A 20,865-nucleotide genomic window follows, 5' to 3' on the forward strand; every position below is an offset into this window, starting at 1 on the left:
CGCCGCCCGATGAGGACGAGCTCTATCGAGCACACCACACTGCCGAATGCTGGTCGGAGTTCTGCATCGTCTCGGATTCGCACGAGAGCAGAAGCGTGGCAGCTGTGGGCGGAACTCACTGCAACGACACTCCCGCTTGTATGGATCCCGGAACTTCACACACACACACACACGGAGACACAAATTGAGTGGTAATCGGCGGCGGCGACGAGGGCCAAGAGTCTAGGCCGAGAACTCGCGCTAGTGCCTATTCATCTCAGCTCCTCCGTATCCATTATCGTGGTTGCCATCGTGCGACAGAGTAGAATCGGCGGTCTGACCACGACCACTCCTTGAACCGCATCGTGCTGCAAGTACCACAGCTTGCTTGCTTGCCTGCTCTACGTGCGTTAGCCCCCTTTCTTGCTTCTGCTTCCTGCAAGATGAGATTTGGTGGGCGCCCGAGGATCAGCATCAATCGGTCAATCATGCAAAACTGAGCTTTCGCTTCAATGTGTTTCGGGGCTTGAATCGAGTCTGTTCTTGTCGAGGGGACGTCGGACGTCGTCTTTGATCGCAGCCTTTTGCTCCACACAGCCCGCCGCCTGTCGCTCAGCCCTCTCTCCGTGTTCTCCGCTGGTGGCATGTTGCGAGTGACATGCCGCCCTTCAGTAGCGAACGGGGAGCGAAAGACGAGGGATCGGGGGGCCGCCAGTCGTGGCGACGTCGCAAGCGAAAAGATGGCTTGGTCGGTCTGACAGGCGGGAACGCTCCACGAGAGAGCGAGTGCCATCCCAACCAACTCTCTGCCTCTCTCTATCCCATACTCAGCGCATCTCTCCCACCGCATCTCTCGCAATCATCGCTACGAGGACCACCAGCAACTTGCAGCGCCAGATGAAATTGCTGGTCTCGCGCCGTCAGTGTCTCTGATCGATCACTCCCCACCGCGCTATCTGGTACCTCAATTATCCTCCGTCCCCGCGACGACGGCTTCTTCTTTTTTTCCTCTTCCTCCTCTGTGATAAGTTGACGCTCGATCGTCATCTCTGTCGTCATCGACGTACCCTCGACGACCTCGTACCCGCGCACGGCTTCCTTTGGCAGTGATCAATCAAGGATCATCGCACATCGCACATCGCACCCGCGAGGCACCGCATCCTCGTTTCATCCGCCCGCACTTGGCTCGATCGCTCAACAGTTAACGTTTGAGCCACAAGGTGTCGTCCGCACCGATCAACAACGTCATTGCCAGCAATCGCATCGAGGACCACTCTCGACCTCGTGACGCCGGCCACTTGGGAACGACTAAATACGCCGTTTCGTCACCCGCCTCCCGCTATTCCCCTCCGCAGCCGCCTTGGCCGCCGCCGCCCCCCTTGCGCCTTAGCCGCCGCCGCCATCTTGATCTTCGTCGATCGATCTGGTAGCTGCGACCTTGAGATCGGCTGGCAACGACCGAAGGCAACGACATCCGCAACTCGCTGTAGCACCTCCATCCCCTCTCATCTTCCTTCCCACTCCCTGGCCCCTCGTTCCTGCGACGCCCTTGTCAGCTCATGACTGCTCAGCCACTTTCCAGCAGTAGCGGCAGTGGCGCCAGCGGCAACGGAGGAGGCGGAGGGATGTTGACGCCACAACAAGCATCACCTGGAGTTGCGGCTGCGGCGGCAGCGGCGTCGTCGTCGTCATCGTCGTCGTCGTCTTCCACGGCTCGGCCCGCCTCGGACGTCAAGCTACCTCCCATTCGCAGTCTTCCTCACTTTGACAACCATCTTCGCTCGTCGTCGTCTTCATCTTCGATGCAGAAGTTGCCGCCAGTCGACGTCGCCTCTACCTCTTCTTCGCCTACCAGGCCGCGAGTCGACACGCACGGAGAAATGGCAGCTGACCAACGACAAGAGCAGCGCATGCCGGCAGAGGCTGCTGCATCGTCGACGGCACAGCGTTTCCCTCATCCCTTCTTCGATGCGGGACGCCGCAACGAAAAGCCGGTGGATGAGCAGCGAGGATCATCAAATGAGATGGAATCTCGTCTGGCTCATGTGAGTCAAGTTCGGCTTCACTCGACAGAGGTGAGAGCTGCGCGAGACGCTCCTATCGTGCATTCCTCGCTGATCCACTCAGTACCTACGCAGGCCCTGCACGACCTCAACATCGCCCGCACCACCCTGGAGCAAGCCATGTCGCCCGTTGAAAATGTCATGCCTTCCCTCGAGGCCATCGCTTCGGCACGAGATGCTGCGGGACAGGCGTGGTACGTCCTCAACAGCTTGAGTGGTGAGTGCGACCGTTGAGCACATCGTCGATGAGCACATTCCCTGATATCTCGACTCGCGCATTGCAGACCGCCCTGTGTCAACGCCTGCTTCTGGTGCAGCAATGATGTTCCCACGACAGCAGCCTCAGCGACCGGCAGGCCCTGGTCGGGTGCCTTCAGAGACATCGTCTGGCGGCACAGGTGGAGCAGGAGAATCAATGGACAGAGCTGGACCGACGCCATCAGCATCGACACACTGGGCTCTGCATCATCAGCACTCTACTTCAGGTGCGCACGACAGCTGGCGTGAGAGTCAGAGGGAGGGAGAGAGTGGTGCAGGGGTGGGGAGCCGTCTGGCCCCACCTCCTCACCCGTCGTACAACCCACCGAGAGAGAGCATCTGGGGGCTCAACAAGCACGCACCTCTCCCTCCTTCCTCGCCAGCAGCTCCTCCAGATCAACCGAGGTTGGCTTACGAAGCGCAGGATCCCGATGTAAGTACTGGAGACGTAGCAGCGTTGCCATTTGCCCAAGACGCTCATCACCTCGCCACTCGCCACCTCGCCACCTCGCCAGTACGAAGACGGCCACCCGCGACCCCCAGTGCCCATTTATCGAGCAAACGAGATCTCCTCACAAGGCATCAAAGGGCAAAGGCCACCGTCGCGCTCGCACCCTACGTACGCTCCTCTCTCGCAAGCACCTTCGTCCTCGTCGGTCGAAGCTGAGCGAAGCTATATGTATGCGCCCGCCAGCATCCGCAACCGTCTCGCTGCCATGCGCAAAGGTCCCGCCTCGCCGCCTCCTCCGACATCGCACCGTGGGCTGGAGACCCCGGCATCATCAGCCCCCTACCACCACCACCATCATCACCACCCTGCCTCGCCTTACGCACCCCAGCCCCCGCCCCCACATCATGATGGCTTCGCAGTCGGGCCTCCGCCCACGCACTGGCATGACCCTCGTGCCTTCCCGCCCATGAGTCGGGAGTATCAAGCTGCTGCGGCGGCTGACATGGATGATGATCGTCGCAATTCGCTCGAGGGGCCCAACAAGTACAAGAAGCGCAGCCGTGCTCCAGCTCCCTCCTCGTGCAAGAACTGCGGGACAAACGAGACGCCAGAATGGCGTCGTGGTCCTGATGGAGCAAGGACGCTGTGCAATGCTTGCGGTCTCCACTTTGCAAAGATGGTCAAGAAGCGCGGCCCGCACGCTGACGGACCCACTGGCCTGCCTGATGATGAGCTGCCCCCTTACCACGGTGGCGCACCACCACCTGCCAATATGCTCCCCCCACCATCGAGCATGGGCGCCCCGGCACTCGTCCACCCATCCGCATCTGGCCCTCCTCCTCCTGGGCCGCTGCACCACCCTCACCATCCTGCTCACCTCCCGCATGAGGCAAGGATGCTCTACGCCTCCGACGGGGCCGCAGGAGGGAGTGCGCCACCGCTGCGACCTGGATCGTCTGGGCATCATCATCGCTGATTCACCCAGCTTACCCCTCTACTACTTCGCTTCGCCAAATATTCTCTCACTCTTTTCGACACCGCCCCTCTCCCTCTTGCTCGACTCGCCCCCATCATTTCACATCGCTACACTTCTCGCGCTCCGTTGTAATTCTCCCGCCCTTTTTCTTCAAGCACCAACGAAACGAAGCAAAAGTCTCGCTCGGCCGCAGGACGGACAGCTGCTGAAGGAAGGCAGTGAAGGGTCCGACAATGTAAAAGCGCAAGAGGCATCACCAGCAGCGCCTAGCAGCTGTTGTGCAGACAGAGGCATGGAGCAGTGATCGTCGTCGTGGCCGCATAGAGCAGCGCCATACTTCTCGATACTCTTCTTTCCACCAAACCCGCTTTCTCTAATCTCAATGCACTGACATTCTCCTCGCGCTCAACTCGGGCTGTCTGCTTGCCTGCGAATGTGAGATGGGGCCTTGCGGCCTGCTTGCGGCTACGAGGTCTGAGGCCATTGGTGTAAGCCAAAAGAGACAGTAAGAGCAGAGCGGCGCATCTAAGATGACTGACCGCAGTAGCGCTTCTGCTCACCTCGCATGGACAGAATCAAAGAGCACTGCTCGCGCTTCGCCGCAATCGCAGGCTGGAACTCGCTGTCAGCAGCTACGCGGGAGAACAAAGAGGCCATGCTTGCAACGTGCCACGGACCTCTTCACCGCAACAGGAGCAAAGCAAAGGGTCGAGGTGAGGGAACGAGGTACAGCCACTCGCCTGGTGGTGAGAGATGTCGACGTGAGCATAAAGGCACGATCGTACACTGTGCCACTGCTACTCTCCTCCAACTTCACACTTCTCTTGGTATCCCTATCTTCGAGCTGGCTCTCGAAGAAGTCGCAACATTTGTCCTCTCACCGGCTCACCCGCATATCTCTCTACGATCATGCTGACCGTGATGACCTCTGGCAGGCGTCCCACCATCTCCGCTACCTCTGTCACCGATGGCGGCAGCAGCACAACGCGCCGTCGACGCTCTCAGACATTGTTCCCTCCTTATTCCCTCACCACTCGCAGTGTCCTCACTACCCTACGCCAACTGCTGATCATCAGCACCACCCTCCTTTTCGTCCTTCACACTGCGCATGCCGCCCCCATACACATGTCTACGGCTGTTTCAGTACCACAGCCGGGCGGCCCTGTCAACCCGATGACCTGCTCCAATTCCGCCTCCCTCGGTTGTTCCAGCCAGTCCACCGCACCATTCAACTCGCCCGAGCGCCTGGCCTTCGAGGCAGCCAATCCAATCTTTGCCAAATCGAAGCCACCCAACGCCAGGACAATCAGCTCTGCCAGTCCCTCCGCCGCGACGACTGCAAGCACGATGGTCAACCGAACGTCTGCCGACGATGACGAGGAACGTCAAACACTCGACGCCGTCATCGAATGGGTATTGCAGGCCTTACTAGACCATCTTGACGAGACGGAAGAGCATGACTTGGCTGGCGAAAGGCTGAAAACACCAAAGGCGACGGTGAACGACACGGACGTCAAGCTGGGAAAGGGGGTGCAGGAAAGGCGCGACGCCTACGGTCGGCCGCTGGCGACCCTGCGGCAACCTGATCACGTCGGTGGGTCCAGCATGGAGGCCGAGCAGCAGCAGCAGCAGCAGCAGCAGCGATTCCCCTCGCCCCCTTTGTCTTCTTTCGAAACCTCCGCCCTCAAGTCCGGCATGACGCTCCATCCCGATATCGTCGACACGGTGCCGACGCTCACGCCTCGAACGTCACAATGCCGCAGAGAGGGCGGTGACTCTCCTTTGCAGGCCGACGGCACAAGAGATGAAAGAGACACTGTCCCGCCGGGATCGAACGCATTCGAGAGGTTCTGGAATAAGATACTGTTTGACGGATGAAGTTGGGCATGTTGCGACCTGATAGAGCTGGTGGCGAAATGACGGTGTGACGATGGGATGCGCACGAGCGGGCTGCAAGGTTCTGCCCTCGTCTTTCTCTTTTACTCCACTGCTTCTCATATCCTATCACAACAAAATACGCACAAAAAAGGCATACACGTCACGTCACGTCAGCGTCGTCCTGATGGGTGCGATGCAGATGCTCTGATTATGCTACGTGTATATGCCTTTGACGGATCGCGGTCACGGTATGCGGGACATGGAGGGAGCCAATGCTGCGTCTTGGAAGACATCGTCTCTCGACGTGACGTTCGCAAGGTCCTCGCCCTTCCCCGCACGCTCTTCCTCTGCGCCCTTCCCCGTCGTTGCTGTTGTCGATGCGCCATTGCCAGCCTCCGCCGCAGCACCGTTTGTCGCTTTCTTCTTCCTCTCATCGTTCAGCCCCACCCACTCACTTGAGTCATTCGCACCCTCTGTGCTCTCCTTCCCTCCCAAGGACTCTCGCACCTCCCGCTTCCAAATGGGCACCACACGCTTCACCTCCTCCAAGACCCATTCCGCAACCTCGAATGCGCGGCGACGATGAGGCGAACTAACAGCGAGGAGGATGGACGGCTGTCCCACCGGAACAGGGCCGAGTCGATGGGTGAGGTGGATACGGAGGACGGCGTCTTGCGGTGCAGAAGGAGGACGTTGCTCCTCTTCGAAGGAGCGTTTCTTGTCCTTCTTCCCTGGACTGAAACTGGCTCGAGGGGAAGAGGCTCCTGACGCCCCATTGGCGGATCCGCCGGCCATGTCCCTCGCCGTGAGCTCGGCCTCGACACTCTCATCGATCTGCGTGACATCTCTCGACGTCAGGTCTGCGGGCGGCCAAGAGCCAGAGGGGGTAGAGCGGGCACGCTGAAGGATGGCGCGCATGGTCTTGAGGGCGAGGGGGGTGTAGCATTCGTACTCTAGGCGTGTGACCCGTAGCGAGCTAGTGGACGCCGCTGCGGTCGTGTCTGCCCAGTCTTCCCTCGTCGACCCGAGAAACAGGACCGTCGCCCCCGCCCATTTGCTTTGCACCTCTTTTGCTGAGCGCTCGATGTCAAGGTGGTCGTATGTGAGCGAGATGGTATCGCCGTGCGGATTTGGGATGCTACCCGCTGGTGAGTGAGGGTAGGGCTTCTTGTTCGTAGGGTGCTTGGGTAGTGGTCCTGTGACGGGCTTGCCGTCGAGAGAGTGGCGAGAGTCATTGTTGTGATGGTGGAGATGGCTTCCTTTGAACATCGACGAGAGGGCAGTTGAGCCATGCGTGCTTGAGCGCGAGGGCTGGCGGAGTGATGAGATGCGTATCAGCATAGTGTCCGGTCAGTCTCCAAGATGTGATGTCTTGGCAACTCACTGCCATCTTTGCGCGTTTGTTTGGCTGGTATCGCTGATGGAGGTATCGAGGTGGTTGTGAATAGGAGCTTGGACAGGAGGAAGGAGCGCAAAGGTGGAGACGATGCAGCAAATCAAATCTCCTTCAAGAGTGGAGCTCTTCAATCTGAGAAAGCGGGTGCTGTCCCAGTGGCGGCGGTCGTCGACTTCCGCTGCTCGAGCATCGGGGAAATGCACCCTCGTAGACGAGAGAGGCAGAGAGAGGGCTTTACCCGGCTGCGACTGGGATAGTGGACCCTGATGAAGCGCCAGGAAAGGCCCTGACGTCACTAGCGGAGAGGAACAACCGCACGGCCCTGAGCCGGGTTCCCGGCAGCGGGTAGCAAGCCAGAGGGCCGCCGGTCGGAGGTAAGGCGATGGATATGAGAGCAGCAAAGCTCTGTTGGTTGGAAGGGTCAGAAGATTATCAATAACAGCGGTCACTACCACGATCAGTGGGGGGACCATGCGAAGTCGAGGGATTGTCGTGGTGAACGGGCGAAAGTAGTCCTCGCTCCTCAGCCTCCTGTCTCCCATGCAGTCCCGATCAGGACGTCAAGCAAATCTATGCTATCCGGTCTCGAGCAATAATCATGATCGTTGCCACTCCATGCTCTATCTCGCAGCCCTACGCTCCGCCTCATGCCCCCAGTCTACTCTCAAGCGTCTTCCTGTCCATGGTTCCATCCCTCATATCAACCACCTTTCCCACGTCCGCCTTGACGCTCAGCGCACTCAGGGCGCTCGTGTATAACGTCGACATCTCTGTACTGCTTGTCGCTGGCGCCCAGTACACAAGTACGAGGGGGAAAGAGACACGTCCGTCTGAGTGAGCAAGACGGTAGGACAAGAGTATGAAACGTGGGGTATTCTCGGGAAGCTCTGTACGAGCGAGGCGATGGACGAGCAGAAGGGATGCGAGAGTAATAAGAGAGTGGTCAGCAATGAGCCCAAGCTGTGCCCTCACTGCCGCTCGCACTCACCCTCTTCCAGCTCCTCCAAGCCAATGTTCTCGTACTCCTCCTCGACATCCATCGTCAGCTTGGCCTTGTCGATCTTGATCACCACAGCAGCGCTCGAGGCCGAGCGTTTCGCCATGCGGAATGCTTCGAGGCGCTTGAGGAGCGGTGGGGGGATGTCAACTGTTGATGAGGAGGACATGGCTGCGTAAAGGAAGTGAGGTTAGGTGAGGAGGGAGAAGGGGGTTTGTAACAAATGAGCAAGGCGGGAGGCGAAAGTGTTGGTTGGTTCAATCAAGGGGGCCGCATTGCGGACGGGCCACAGATTTCCTTGGCGGACGTCCCTTCACGGCTCGGCCTTCCTTCCGTCTTTCACCTCTCGCAACATCACAGAACAGGACGATGAGGGAGGTGGAAATAGGCGGTATTGCAAAGCACTTTCGAATATGAAGAACGATAAGGATATAAAGATTGAGAGTCTCACTGACTGATGTGAGGGCATGGGCGCCATCGACTCACTCTGGTTCCCGGACTTGGGCCACCCTGTCCTCCTACAAAACCTGGCCCTGCCCTCCTCCAGGAACTAAAGCGGTCCCAATGGGCTCGTGTACGGTGAATGACCCATTCCCTCGCCCCGAAAGAAAGCTCGCCTTCCCACGCCATCCCCGTCAAAGTGAATAATAGAGTAGCGCTGTTCTGCCTGAGGACTTCGCTGGGCGTCACGCAAGGCCTGCTGGCCCGTCCTCCTGGAAAAGGATGACGGGATAGGCGCAAGCTGGGCGGCATCATCCCCACCTTCTTTGCCTTTGATCGCGGTTTCGTCATTTGAGTCTCCCGCGCGCCTGACATTGAAGCCAGCCTCAAAGGAGGGAGCGGGCCTCTTGCGCCTGTACACCGGCCTCGGCGTCGAAGCCAGCGAGGTCGGGTCGAAGTCGGGGATGGCGTATTCCCAATCGTCGTCCTCTTCTTCCTCTTTGCTAGCGGATAGGATCGGCTCGTCAGGCATGGCGAACCAACTCATCAGCGCGCCGGGAGCGGAGAGGGCGTAGCTTGTGAATCCAGAGATGCCCGAGATGGCGGACGTGACCGAGGTGGCGAGGAGGTTACGCGAACCCGTGGCCAGAGTCGTTGCAGTCTCCCAGGATGAGGAGGCTGCGCTAGGTAGGGCAGTGGTCGAGGCAGACGCAGCCGCAGTGAAGTACGCGAGGAAGTGAGAGGGGAGGGCGGGAATGAGGGATAGAACGCCGTTACCATTGCTGCTGGCGGCAGGAGCGGCGCCTTCAGAGGTACCCTTTATTGCCTCCTCTTCTTGCTCCTCAGGTCCGCTGGTGCCCAGTAACGAGGCGCCGATCCTAGATCCACCAGCAAGAAATTCGATCAGCACCGTCCCGCCCTGCAGGTACTTCCTCGCAGGTAGTCGGATCTCTTGCGCATCTCTCGCTGCTGGATCCAAGCTGAGGTCATCTTCGCCCTCGTCCTTCTCCTCAATGGGCGTGGCCACAGCCGAGGGCGACGTTCCGGGGAGAGCGACGAGATGCGTGTAGGCGCCGTCGATAGGCAAGTGGCCGGCCTCGATTGCCTCACGCCATACGCGGTCCTCTGCTGACACGAAGTCCGTCGTGCACATCAGGGCGCGGGGGACATGCCCGTGTAGGAGGAGCTTGTGGGTCTCGGCGGCTAGAGTGTCGTCCGCATTCGTTGCGGGGGTCGTCTCCTGCGGTGAAAGGTCCTCGAGTGTGGCTATCGAGTCGCGCTGAGCTGGACGAGGCAAAGTCTTCTCGGTGTTTTTGACCTGCTCTTTGGCTTTTGCCTCTCGCTCAGCAGCCTCCTTTGCCTCCCTAATCGCAGCCTCCTTCGCCTCAGCCTCAGCGATCTTCCTGTCCTCCTTCTCCTGCTTTTTGGCTGCCCTCTTCTTCTCCCCCTCCCTACCACCCCTCGCCTTGCGCCAAAGCTGGACAGCTGGCCCGCCCACGGTAGACCCAGACGCATCGGATACCGCTCCATCATCGTCTTCTCCGTCGTCTCGTAGAAGTTCGGGACGATGGGAAGCGATCCCGTGCTTGGCGGCTTTGCGCGTCAACGAAGTGAACCCGTCCTGCTGAGCAGCGCCATTGCGCAGCTCGACCTCGTCGACCTCATCGCCCTCCTCGCTCGAGTCAGCATCGCTGATCTCCTCTTGCGCGGAGAAAAAGTTGGCGGACGAGGCTACACTGTCTCTAATTGCCTCCTCTTGATCCTTTGCCGGGATCGGGGGAGGAGCAAATGTATCCGCCCCAAGCTCTGAGCCCTTGCGGCTAGGGGAGCGAAGCACGTCCGGATCGCGGTAGATGTCTGCTGCACGAAGCACCGAAGGCTTTGGTGTAGGCGCCGTTGATGATGAGATGGTGCCGTGCGAGGAGGCAGAGGAGGTTGTGGAGAGCTCGACATTGTGTGCAACGACGGCTACGATTGCGCCGGTCGCGTCATCGACTGCTACGAGAGAGTGGCGAAGGGAGCTCGGTCCCGGTTGAGTCGGGGAGGGAGTGCGTGGGACAGCGCGAAGAGCTTCGCCAACTTCATCAGCGTCTGCGAGGGGCTCTTCCGGCGAGCTGGTGTGGCGTAGGGACTCGGGTTTGACAGGAACCGCTGCAGGCGTGGCTGGCAGGGGCGACGATGGTAGCGGCTGCGGCTGCTGGTGCTGTGGCTGCTGCTCTTCGCTGTCTTGCTGCTCTTTGGCCACGACGTTGGTGATGTCCCCGAGAGGCATACGTCGAGGAGGGCTGCCTTCGGTGTCGCTTTTCTTTGCCGGCGGAGTAGGTAGAGGCCGACGAGCCTTGGCCGGAGCCTTGAGCTCCTCTGGCTTGGGCGCGGGCGCAGGTGGCGACGTAGTGGAGCCATTGACCTCGATTACCGTCTTCTCGGCCGATGGCAAAGGATAATGTGCCAAGACATCCCTTAGTCCTCCCACCAAGTGCGGTTGGGCATCGAAAAGCCACAGAGTCCAGATAGCCCGCTTTCCCATCCCTGCCATTTCAGCCCGATACCTTCCTTCAGCTCCGGGCTCGCTCACATCTTCGAAGAACCAAAAGCTGCCTCCATACTGTCCATCCTCTCCTGCCCCAAGTCCGACAAAAGTGTCGCGCGGTACTGTATTCTCCGGCATTGCCTGCCCTTCTTCTCGAGCAGAGGTGGTGTACGATCGAAAGGGGAGAACTTGCCGACGTTGTGCACCATAGACTTGCGCGAGAGCATTATAAGGCTGCTCGATTGTGAGGACGAGGCTTCCACCGCCATTATCGTGATGGTCCGAGTCGCTGCTGAGCGGGATGTCAGGGACGGCGCACAGTTGGAGCTTCCCCTGCCAATCTTGCAGGACTACTCCGATTGTCTCTGCGTGTGCCTGATAGATCGATCCTGGTCCCAGATGGTCGCGTGGAATGTGACCATTGACGCGATTGGGCGGGTGAGAGGGAGGAATTGATTTGACCAGGCGAGCTGCGTGATGATTGAAGAGAACGCGCGTCTCGCGAGCAGGAGATGGCAGATGGCTCATCGCTGCGGTGAGCGTCGATTGATGGGATTTGAATGCGGCAAGAAAGGAATAGAGAATGATAGACACCCATCGGAGGTCATGGCGCCCATCGCTGCCCCCTCAGGCGCCCTGACGGTGGGATAGGGGCCTTGGAAAGGAAAGCAAAGAGAACAGGGGCCAAAAAAGTGGCACGGACCCATTGACTTTGACGCCACGCGAGCGACGGCAAAAGGACAGATGCCGCCGGCTCGATCATCGTCGATTTACCCCGCACTTGGCGTCGACCAGACTCCACATCCACTTCTTCAACTCGACCAGCATGAACAGCACCAAAGCCGGTCCCTCTACGAGCAGAATTGCCATCGAGCCGCATGGCTTTATCAGCGGACAAGAGATCAGCGATGCGGCTACGGGTCAGCCCCTGTGCAACCGCTACCTAGGTGTACCATATGCTCAGCCCCCCATCGGCCCTCGTCGCTGGGCGCTTCCGCAACCTTTACCCGCTGGTTTCTCCTATTCATCCCAGTCTTGCTACGACAGCTTCGCACCGCAATGCCTTCAACCCAAGTACAGGCATCAGTACAGCATAGACCCGCCCGAGCCACCAAGAGAGAGCGAGGATTGTCTCTACCTCAATATCTGGACTCCCTGTGGTGATCCGCCAGAGGGAGGATGGCCAATCTGGTTCCAAATTCACGGCGGATGGCTGCAGACAGGTGATGCAAATCAGAGCCCATTGAAGGATCTGGCACATCTGATAGCGCCGAGAGACCGTGCAGGGATGGGATTGCAATGTGTCGTCGTGTTCCCGGCGTATCGGCTCAACGTCTTTGGCTTCCTGGGTAGCGATGCGCTTGACAAGGAGGCGGGGAAGGGGAACTTGTGAGTATTAGCGCTGGATACTTCCTACTACTGCTATTGATTTGGGATTCCCCTTGCTGCGCTCCGCCAGCGGCTTCTTCGACCAACGCCTCGCCCTAGAATGGGTGCATAGCCACGCGCGAAGCCTTGGCGGTAACCCGTCCAGCATCACCGTCTCGGGCCTCTCTGCTGGAGCACAATCTGCCCATGCTCAAGTCCTGTACGAGTTCAGTCGCGCCCAGCAAGACGAGTCGTACCGCCCTCTCATCCGACGCTGCCTCCTTCGCTCGGGTACTGCGATGCTTCCGCCCAAGAGCCTTGAGGAGACAAGGCCGCAGCTGGAGGAGCTGGCGAGATGCCTCGACATTGAAAAGCAGACCGCCTCAGATCGACTTCAGACCATGCGCGCGGTGCCAGCCGAGAAGCTCGTAGCGGCCATTGACAAACTCAAGATGCACACTTTCCGCAGCGTGGATGATGGCGGACCGGCAGAGGGCGGCTTCGTGAGCAGCTCATGGGCCGAGGATATGAGGAGCGGTGCCTTCTCACGATGGTGTAAGAAGCAGGGGATCGCCTTCATGATGTGAGCGCGCCAAACACGGCCAATCGAAGAGGCTGCGCGACGTGGCTGACCTGACTCTCCCGTCCTCAGCGGCGAATGCGCCAATGAAGACCAGCTTTATCGTCTTATCAACCCACCAAACCCCACGCCCAGCTTCGGCGAGTCTCTCCAGCTCGAATTGCACAACTACTATCCACTCCGTACCACTGAGGCCCTGCTCCGAGCTTACGCCGACGCCCTTCCGGCCAATACCAACAAAGACAGCGACGCCTGGGCAACCACGTTCGGCCGGATCACAAGCGACGCCCAAGTCTTTGCTGCCGAGCGTCTCCTCATTCGCTATCTCATCCGTCCGGACGAGGGTGGACTGACCCAGGATGATGTACTTCATTACCGGCTGGAGCGCAGGGCTGGGTTCTTGGACGAGGTCATGCCGCGCGAGACGGGTGTGTATCACGGTGCGTGTGAGGCCGTCTTCCTCTACATGGAGGAGGCGATCCTCGCCCAGGAGCAAGTTGGGGAGGCGGCTGCGAAGACGACGGCTCGGAAGGATCTCTCGTCTTTCGAAGAATTCTGTGCTCCCTTCCTCGAATGGGTACGGGGTAGAGACCAAGCGAGCGTAGCAAAGCAATGGCTTACCGGCTCAACAGGCGACACTGAGAGCGTGCGCACAACAGCGGCAGGAGGGGCTTCAGGGAGGATGAGAATCTTGAGGGCCGATGGGAGGGTCGAAGTTGCTCGCGATCCACTGGAGGAGAGCAAGGATTCGCTGATCTCCGCGCTCGAGAAAGCAATATTTGCCTAATAGTATTTGCGCCCTGAGTAAAGGGCTCAAGGGTTTTCATTGTATCGACGCGGTATTGCGCGACCGCGACCGAGGGAATCCTGCGGCGCTCTCGCGATTCCATTGTTAGCCAGCAGGCGGCTCAGCTCAGCATGATGAGAAGACAGACAGGGGCACGGCCCTTTGGTCGGAACATGATGAGGTAGGAGCGGCCCGTACCACTTGAATGCCGCCGCCCTTGGCCTGACTACGCTTTTCCGCGTCGCCGGTAGCTGACCAAATAATGGCATGCTTTTGACCAAAGGTGACGGGACTTGCCCCATCCAGTTACTGGCCCACCCACCCTCGCCCTCTCTTCGGCTCCATCTTTTACTTTACACGCCCCTTCCCAGTCTCTCTGCCACGCTCCCTACCAGCCTTGCTCGCCCGCCAGCATGCTCACAGCCCTCACAAAGCACTGGCGACTGGCGCTCGCCCTCCTCCCTCTTCTTTGCATACCAGCGCTTAGCGTCAGCACGCAGCGTCCTGGCTTCGATGCGGGCTGCTTCCGCTACGATCATACATCGTTCGACAGTCACACCGAGTTCCATCTCGTCCCCCGCAACAACGGCAATGCCACTCACAAGGGCGCCCACCCTGTGACAAAGGGTCCACCTAGGCTCAGGCCCAAGTCTGACTTCCACGTCGATGGCAAGCACCTCCCCGGCGTGTCTGAGGCCATCGGTGATGTCGGGGACAGCTGGGCTGGTCTCATGCCTGTCAGCAAGGATCCGAAGAATAAGGCAAAATATTTCTTTTGGCTATGGCCTCCTGCGGGGAAGGTAGGGAACGACACGCTGACCATTTGGATCAACGGCGGGCCAGGATGCAGCTCCATGACTGGGATGCTGGATGAGAATGGACCTTTCAATGTGCGCGGGACGCCAGAGAACAAGACCGTCGTGACGAGAAATCCGCATGGGTGGAACCAGGCGGGATGGATCGTCTACGTGGACCAGCCCGTGCGTGTCAGTGAGGGCTATGACATGACTGACGCTCGAACTGACCATTCCTTCTCCGTGGGACTTTGCAGGAGGGCACTGGCTTCTCGCGTACCGCCAAGCCCTCAGCGCGCAATGAACGTGATGTTGCCGTTGCCTTCTCCGGTTTCCTCGACAGCTTCTACGAGACCTTTACCGAGATGAAAGGCAAGAAGCTTTACCTGACCGGCGAGTCCTACGCCGGCTACTACGTGCCCAACATCGCGTCCTACATTGTCGAGCAGGGCAACAAGTTTGGCTTGCATGGCATCGGAATCATTGACGGGGTGATTAGCGAGTGAGTTGCACGCTTGTGTGTAAGAGCAGCTTGTGCGTTTGAGCTGATCTGGAGTGCGCCACGCTCGCGCAGCATTAACTGGTACCTCGACATCCCCGTCATGCCCTACCTCCGCAAGTATAACAAGCGCTACTTTGGCTTCCCGGAGAAGCTCATGGCCGAATTTGAGAAGAATGTGACCGAGGTGCTGGGCCTCAAGGACTTTGTGAAGAATAACCTGTGAGTGTGTGTGGGCTACGGGGACTTGGTGATTTGCATACGTGCTCATGTGGTGATCGCTCGCGTTGCGCAGCAAGTTCCCGGCCATGAAGGGCCCCTTGCATTGGCCAGAGAAGTTCTCCAAGACCAAAGAGAGCGTGTGGAGCAGCGTGCTGGATCACCTCGACAAGTACAAGCCCTGCTTCAACGTGAGTCGTTGCGGCTGATGAGCCAGAGCCTTGCCCCCACTCACGGCACTCTACACTCCTCTCGCACAGATCTACTTCATCGGCGAGACGTGCCCGGACGTATCCCAGCCCATTGGCGGGCTGAATCTCCCGCAGGGCCACTCCTGGCTGGATCGCAAGCCCTTCAAGGCGGCCATCCATGTTAACGAGGGCAACACCACTTTCACGCAGTGCAGCGAAGATCCCGTCTTCCTCGGCAACGGCGACTCGAGCAAGCCGCCGGAGGAGGATGGAACGTTCGTAAAGGCCATCCAGGGGGTCAACAAGACGTTCATCTGGCACGGCGACTTGGACTTCAGGCTGCTAGCTGATGGGAATATCCTGACGATTCAGGTGTGTGACAGCAGGCGTGATGACTTTGATTGATGAGCTAAGCTCCATCTCCCTACCTTCCAGAACACGACGTGGCGCGGCCAGCAGGGCTTCCTCCACGAGCCGCGAGGTATGCTCGCTGGCAGCAAGGGCGAGTGGCGTGGTACCTGGCACACGGAGCGTGGCTTGACTTGGATCCGACCTGAGTATGCCGGCCATATGATCCCCAGTATGTAGACGCTATGCTGTGCATGCGCATGGAGATGAACAAGCTGACGACGACATCATGTGCTTCCGCCTCTCGCCCGCAGAGCAAGAGCCCGAACTTGCCCTGAAGATTCACAAGGTTTTCCTCGATCAGCTTCCTGAGACGGCTCTGGGCCACAATTAGCGCCGGCGCAGGGCACTGACGAGACGTTTGTTGGCGGCAAGTTGGGAAAGTCGTGCCTGCCTAGCCTCGCTGTCACCGCTGGGCGCTTGCTTGTCCGCCCCCTCCTCGCTCCTTCCTCTTTACGTATTCCCTCTTGACCTCCTCCTCCTCTTAGTCCTATGGCCTTGTGCCTTCTTATTTATTCGCCAGCTTATGCTATTTGCTATTCGCTGCTACCTGCACCAGCCTGCCTTGCGCCAGGATCGCCCAGCAAACCCGCGCGGCCACCGCATTGGTACGATGGGCAGGAATGGAAGAGAAGCATGAGACGATGTCGGGTATCGATGCTTGTGTTGTGTCTTGATGCTCTCTGGCGATGCGTCCGTCTGCTCAGCTCTCCTCATCAATCTTTGCCCAAACCTTCTGCTTGGCCTCGCGCTTGGCCTTGCTCTCCTCAACATGCTTTGCCGTCCTCTCGAGGCGCTGCCAACGGACAAAGCGATTCGGAGATTCAGCGCCCTGACAGTGGCAAATGCGGCCAAACGCTTGCTTTGCAGACTCACCTCCTCTCGGAGACACATGTTGAGGCGATGCTTGATGTCGTTGCAAGCGCCGGTCATGCGTGCCATGAGGCCGCGGTTGTGGCACTCGTCCAGGGCGGCAATGAGATCGCCGCATTCTGCGCGGGAAAGAGAAGTGAGAGACAATGATCAGCTCGATGCGGGCATCCTCGAAAATGCCAGAAGGACCAACTGACTCTGCTGCTTGCCTTGTACGAGGTGCTGTGGGGGCGTAGGCGGACAAGGAAGTCGGCATTGGTCAGCGTAGAGCTAGGAGGGGACAATGGTAGCCGCCAGCTGCTCACCGGATGCATGTTGAAGTGGCGCTGTGCTGCCTTTGTCTCAAAATTAAACCCCAGATGGCGTACACGGGCAATGAGCTTGAACAGGTACGAGCTTGACCAGGGACAATGAGATCTTGATGCTTTGGGCGTGGAGAAGGGCGCAAACAAAGAAATACGCCGCCGGCTTTGCCCTGTCCGCCCTCGACTGGTCGCCTCTCACTCGTTCCTTTCTCCTTCCCGCTCATCCACGCCCACTGTCGCTCGTCGTTCAGGATTGGCATATATTCACCCCGCCTCTCCTCACACTTCCTCTTCTCCTTCAAAGCAAACAAGCAAGTCAGCATCTAATCATTCGGACAGCAATAGCGACAGCAACAGCAACAGCAACAGCAACAGCAACAATGAAGCGAGGAGCAGAGAGACAGATTCAAAGAGAGGACGGCGACGATCCTCATGCAGTCGAGGCTGCGGGCAATGATGCCGAGGGAGGAGCAGCGGCCGGTGGAGCAGCGCCAGAGCGAGTGTGAGTTGGCTACGGTGCCGCGGCGCGCACAGCTTATCTGATCAACTCGTTGCCCATCCCCTCCTCACAGCATCCGAGGCCTTCCCAAGCGCAAAGGTCTTGGCGGCGGCGGAGCCCCAGCACCGGCCCCATCAGCCAGTCCCTTTGCCGCTCCTTCAAGCACCTCGTCCACACCAGCCTTCTCCTTTGGCGCACCAGCTCCCGCAGTGTCCAAGGCTCCTGCAGCAGACAGCATCGTCCCGATCCCTTGGGGCCGAGACGCCTGGGCCAACGAGCAACCCGTCTCCGCTCCTGCTGCAAAGGGCGACATAGCCGGGTACCGGGACCAGGCTGCCCTCCAGGCATTGAAGTCTCTTCAAAAGAAAGGCGACGACGATGCGTCTCGAAAGCGTAATGGCGACTCATTGCCTGCGCGACAGAACTTGGGACCGGATGAGGTGGGGATGCAGAGGAAGGTCACATTCCTCGACGCGCTCGAGGGGTCGTCCGATGGGTCTGTCACTCCATCCTCAGCCGCGTCAGACTCCTCGATAGCCGAAGTCAACTACCTGCGTGCCCTGAGAGGGCTGAACCACTCGCTGAAAAGCACACTTGACGTAGCCATTCCCCTCGACGGCAAGGATGTGGACCAAGAGTTTGAAGACCTTGCGCCCGTGGTGGAGATGATCCTGTCGCGATACAAGGGGAAGAGGGCGCAGCTGGTCAAGGATAGAGAGGGTAGAGGGCAGAGTGGGCCAAGCGTGACTACGGTCAGTAGCAGCGCATGGCCAGCACCACCTACGCTGGCGCCGGCGCCTGCAGGAAAGGGGAAGGCGGCAGCTGGGGGCGCAACGAATGGGACAGCGCCTGCTGCGAAGCCTGCTGCAGCGGTGTCAAGCTCCTCAACGGCAGCGCCCGCGGCTTCGACAGGCAGCTTCGTCTTCAAACCTGCACAAGCTCCTGCTCCCGCCAAGCCCGCCGCTCCTGCCGCTGCCTCCTCCTCGACCGCCCCTGCGGCATCCTCATCCTCTAGCGGCCCGCCCAAATTCGCGCCAGCCCCGACAGGCGGTTTCTCCTTTGGCGGCAAAGCCTTCAACAGCGCCGACTCCGCCTCGTCTTCCCCCGTAGAGAAGCCAAAGGACCTACCCACATTCGAGCTGCCCAAGGGCGGGTTCGCTTTCGGTGGGAAGAAGGTGGACTTTGGCGCGGCAGCATCTTCGAGCTCGGAGAGCGGCAAGGAGGAGGCATCAGCAGCATCACAGGAGAAGCAGGCAGACAAGGCAGCCGCCTCTCCAGCGTCAGCAGCCCCGCCCAAGCCTGCTCCGTCCTTCTCCTTTGCACCCAAGTCGGCCTCACCCGCCTCGACCGCAGGCTCCGTCTCGCCCTTCACCACAACAGGAGGCTTCTCGTTTGGGTCAGCGAACACGACTGCTGCCAACGGCTCTGCCAAGCCCGCTGCCGCTGGCGGGTCTTCAGCCTCGCCTCCGGCCTCGAACCCATTCACCTCGAGCACCGGGTTCAGCTTCGGCGGTGGAGCCAGCAGCGGTTCGGGAGCAACAAAGCCCTTCTCCTTTGGCGGATCCTCAGGTGGCAGCTCGGCCTTTACTCCTCCTCCTGCCTCCTCTGCGACGCCAAGCACATCCTTCTCCTTTGGCGGCTCCCCTGCCTCAGCATCAGGCAACGCGTTTGGCGCCCCGGCCGCAAGCACTGGTTTCTCTTTTGCGAACTCATCAGCGACCAAAGGCGTGCAACAGCCAGGGCAGTTTGATTTCGCGAAGGCGGGAGGGAAGATCATGTTTGGTGGGGAGAAGGATAAGGACGGAGAGGAGGGAGAGAAGAAGGATTAAAGGAGCACAGCCGCCTACCTGGTCTGGGTCATGCAATGTACGGTGTCGCAGCGAGCAAATACGACGCACCGCAGCCACTCGTTGTCCGCTTGGAACATGGTTGCATTGCACCTTGACCTCTCTCGTGCTCATCTCTTGACCCAAGTATAAGCCTTCCTCGCCTTGGCCAGGCCTGTCTTCTTGCGCTCCACCATTCTTGGGTCCCTCTTGTACACCCCATCCTTGGCGAGCGTACTTCTGACACCTGCCCTCAACTTCTCCCACTCCTCCCTCTTGACGCTACCCTCCTCTTCTGTCGCAACCTTCTCCTCAAAGTACCGAACCACACACTTTGACAGGCCGTGTGCAATCGCGCCTGCTTGGCCGGAGTGGCCTCCGCCGGATGTGAGAGCGAAGATGTTGAACTGGCCAACCAGCCCTACGAGGCGAAGAGGGTGGACGATGGATTCGCGGTGTGATTGACGAGTGAAGTAGGTCGAGAGGGGGGAGCCATTGATTAGAATGTCGCCGACGGGGAGCTGGGACTCCTCAGCGCCGCTCGTAGCTTGGGAGACGGGTGCGATCCAAACGCGGGCGCTGCTGTCCTTGCGCCCACCGACGGCCCAGATCCTCCCTTGCTCATCCACCCCACTCTTCGTCGTAAAGCCATCCCCTCTTCGTGCGTTGAGCCCAAGGTCTCGGCGATGTTCATCCAAGGTGCTCTGCATCTCTTGTGCCAACTTCGTTCCCTGATCCACGGCCGCTCCGCCAAGGTGGGGAGCAGTGGGCGCTTCTCCATTTCCAGCGAAGTGAAGTTGCACCAGCCCATTGTAGCGCGACAAGGTCGTCAAGCTCGTCGCGAGCTGCCTGTACTGACTAGCACTCAATGTGAGTCCCAACCCTTCGCTCATCTCCACCCTCTTCTTCCAGGGGCTCTGCCTTTGAACCTTCTGCATCGCCTTTGCCATGCTGACACTCGCCATATCGCCCCCTTCCGCAGCTATTTCCGCTTGAGCTTCGTACAAGGCTGCCTCCTCTGTTGTAGGGGGCTTGGCGTCTCGCGGAAGGATGTCGGCCGACTGTAGGAGGGAGCGCGATTGCTCGAGAAGTGATTGAAGTTTGAGAACGAGGGATATGTAAGTTGGCTTCGCGGTGAAGAAGGTGGGTGTCGTGGGCTTGATGCGACTAGGTGGGGCGGGTTCACGGCCCCGGCGGGAGGTGAGCTTTGAAAGAGGGGGAAGAGGACGGGGGAACGATGCTGAGGATGACTCAGAAGTCGACGTCGAGTTGTGACGCTGCGCAGTGGCTGTCAGACGGGCAGCTGATGAGGTGGAGGCGCAATGCCTTGAGGAAGAGGCGATGACTGTTCGCCTGAGGAGGGCGGACGATGATGACGAAGCCATAGCTGAAGCCGCCATGACTTTCGATTGTCGTTGAGAAGGATGATTGTATGCCGCCCTCGAGATCCTACGACTTTGCCCTTTTCCGCCCGCCCGCGCGCGGCTCGACTCGACTCGTGAGCGACCTCAGCACGGACATGCACCCAATGACTCCGCCCAGGTGTT

At 59.4% G+C, this 20,865-nt stretch overlaps 11 protein-coding genes across 11 annotated transcripts; 4 read left to right on the forward strand and 7 right to left on the reverse strand.

The window, feature by feature from the left end:
* Nucleotides 1–235: 235 nt before the first annotated feature.
* Nucleotides 236–1,301, reverse strand: BDZ90DRAFT_106977 (hypothetical protein). The gene has a single exon (XM_025503197.1). It carries the CDS (start codon nucleotides 827–829, stop codon nucleotides 275–277), a length of 555 nt encoding a protein of 184 aa, XP_025363984.1. The 5' UTR covers nucleotides 830–1,301; the 3' UTR covers nucleotides 236–274.
* Nucleotides 1,302–2,387: 1,086 nt separating this feature from the next.
* Nucleotides 2,388–4,133, forward strand: BDZ90DRAFT_230250 (hypothetical protein). The gene is made up of 2 exons (XM_025505405.1): nucleotides 2,388–2,733; nucleotides 2,816–4,133. The coding sequence occupies exons 1-2, from the start codon at nucleotides 2,458–2,460 to the stop codon at nucleotides 3,725–3,727; spliced, it is 1,188 nt and encodes a 395-aa protein (XP_025363985.1). The 5' UTR covers nucleotides 2,388–2,457; the 3' UTR covers nucleotides 3,728–4,133.
* Nucleotides 4,134–4,455: 322 nt separating this feature from the next.
* Nucleotides 4,456–5,645, forward strand: BDZ90DRAFT_230251 (hypothetical protein). The gene has a single exon (XM_025505406.1). It carries the CDS (start codon nucleotides 4,649–4,651, stop codon nucleotides 5,603–5,605), a length of 957 nt encoding a protein of 318 aa, XP_025363986.1. The 5' UTR covers nucleotides 4,456–4,648; the 3' UTR covers nucleotides 5,606–5,645.
* A 60-nt stretch (nucleotides 5,646–5,705) lies between these two features.
* Nucleotides 5,706–7,258, reverse strand: BDZ90DRAFT_230252 (MoaE-domain-containing protein). The gene is made up of 2 exons (XM_025505407.1): nucleotides 6,990–7,258; nucleotides 5,706–6,916 (listed from the first exon to the last, which is right to left on the reverse strand). The coding sequence occupies exons 1-2, from the start codon at nucleotides 6,993–6,995 to the stop codon at nucleotides 5,849–5,851; spliced, it is 1,074 nt and encodes a 357-aa protein (XP_025363987.1). The 5' UTR covers nucleotides 6,996–7,258; the 3' UTR covers nucleotides 5,706–5,848.
* A 388-nt stretch (nucleotides 7,259–7,646) lies between these two features.
* On the reverse strand, nucleotides 7,647–8,167 carry BDZ90DRAFT_216707 (glia maturation factor beta; the record flags this gene model as incomplete). The annotated part of the gene is made up of 2 exons (XM_025504284.1): nucleotides 7,647–7,888; nucleotides 7,990–8,167. 2 exons carry the CDS (start codon nucleotides 8,165–8,167, stop codon nucleotides 7,647–7,649), a joined length of 420 nt encoding a protein of 139 aa, XP_025363988.1.
* Nucleotides 8,071–11,629, reverse strand: BDZ90DRAFT_107052 (hypothetical protein). The gene is made up of 2 exons (XM_025503198.1): nucleotides 8,133–11,629; nucleotides 8,071–8,081 (listed from the first exon to the last, which is right to left on the reverse strand). The coding sequence occupies exon 1, from the start codon at nucleotides 11,495–11,497 to the stop codon at nucleotides 8,549–8,551; it is 2,949 nt and encodes a 982-aa protein (XP_025363989.1). The 5' UTR covers nucleotides 11,498–11,629; the 3' UTR covers nucleotides 8,071–8,081; nucleotides 8,133–8,548.
* A 142-nt stretch (nucleotides 11,630–11,771) lies between these two features.
* On the forward strand, nucleotides 11,772–13,959 carry BDZ90DRAFT_230255 (alpha/beta-hydrolase). The gene is made up of 3 exons (XM_025505408.1): nucleotides 11,772–12,358; nucleotides 12,429–12,920; nucleotides 12,990–13,959. The coding sequence occupies exons 1-3, from the start codon at nucleotides 11,796–11,798 to the stop codon at nucleotides 13,702–13,704; spliced, it is 1,770 nt and encodes a 589-aa protein (XP_025363990.1). The 5' UTR covers nucleotides 11,772–11,795; the 3' UTR covers nucleotides 13,705–13,959.
* A 158-nt stretch (nucleotides 13,960–14,117) lies between these two features.
* BDZ90DRAFT_273397 (alpha/beta-hydrolase) lies at nucleotides 14,118–16,440 on the forward strand (the record flags this gene model as incomplete). Its single annotated transcript, XM_025508800.1, has 7 exons — nucleotides 14,118–14,684; nucleotides 14,756–15,000; nucleotides 15,073–15,219; nucleotides 15,293–15,407; nucleotides 15,477–15,779; nucleotides 15,843–15,987; nucleotides 16,022–16,440. 7 exons carry the CDS (start codon nucleotides 14,118–14,120, stop codon nucleotides 16,147–16,149), a joined length of 1,650 nt encoding a protein of 549 aa, XP_025363991.1. The 3' UTR covers nucleotides 16,150–16,440.
* Nucleotides 16,441–16,518: 78 nt separating this feature from the next.
* Nucleotides 16,519–17,002, reverse strand: BDZ90DRAFT_258304 (UPF0287-domain-containing protein; the record flags this gene model as incomplete). Its single annotated transcript, XM_025508052.1, has 4 exons — nucleotides 16,519–16,611; nucleotides 16,692–16,807; nucleotides 16,886–16,910; nucleotides 16,994–17,002. The coding sequence occupies 4 exons, from the start codon at nucleotides 17,000–17,002 to the stop codon at nucleotides 16,519–16,521; spliced, it is 243 nt and encodes an 80-aa protein (XP_025363992.1).
* A 560-nt stretch (nucleotides 17,003–17,562) lies between these two features.
* Nucleotides 17,563–19,385, reverse strand: BDZ90DRAFT_107200 (hypothetical protein). The gene is made up of 2 exons (XM_025503200.1): nucleotides 18,469–19,385; nucleotides 17,563–18,372 (listed from the first exon to the last, which is right to left on the reverse strand). The coding sequence occupies exons 1-2, from the start codon at nucleotides 19,267–19,269 to the stop codon at nucleotides 18,040–18,042; spliced, it is 1,134 nt and encodes a 377-aa protein (XP_025363993.1). The 5' UTR covers nucleotides 19,270–19,385; the 3' UTR covers nucleotides 17,563–18,039.
* On the reverse strand, nucleotides 19,228–20,745 carry BDZ90DRAFT_230256 (ribosomal protein S5 domain 2-like protein). The gene has a single exon (XM_025505409.1). The coding sequence runs from the start codon at nucleotides 20,716–20,718 to the stop codon at nucleotides 19,450–19,452; it is 1,269 nt and encodes a 422-aa protein (XP_025363994.1). The 5' UTR covers nucleotides 20,719–20,745; the 3' UTR covers nucleotides 19,228–19,449.
* Between the last annotated feature and the right edge of the window lie 120 nt (nucleotides 20,746–20,865).

Source organism: Jaminaea rosea (genome assembly GCF_003144245.1).
Source record: "Jaminaea rosea strain MCA 5214 unplaced genomic scaffold BDZ90scaffold_2, whole genome shotgun sequence".
Taxonomy (NCBI): domain Eukaryota; kingdom Fungi; phylum Basidiomycota; class Exobasidiomycetes; order Microstromatales; genus Jaminaea; species Jaminaea rosea.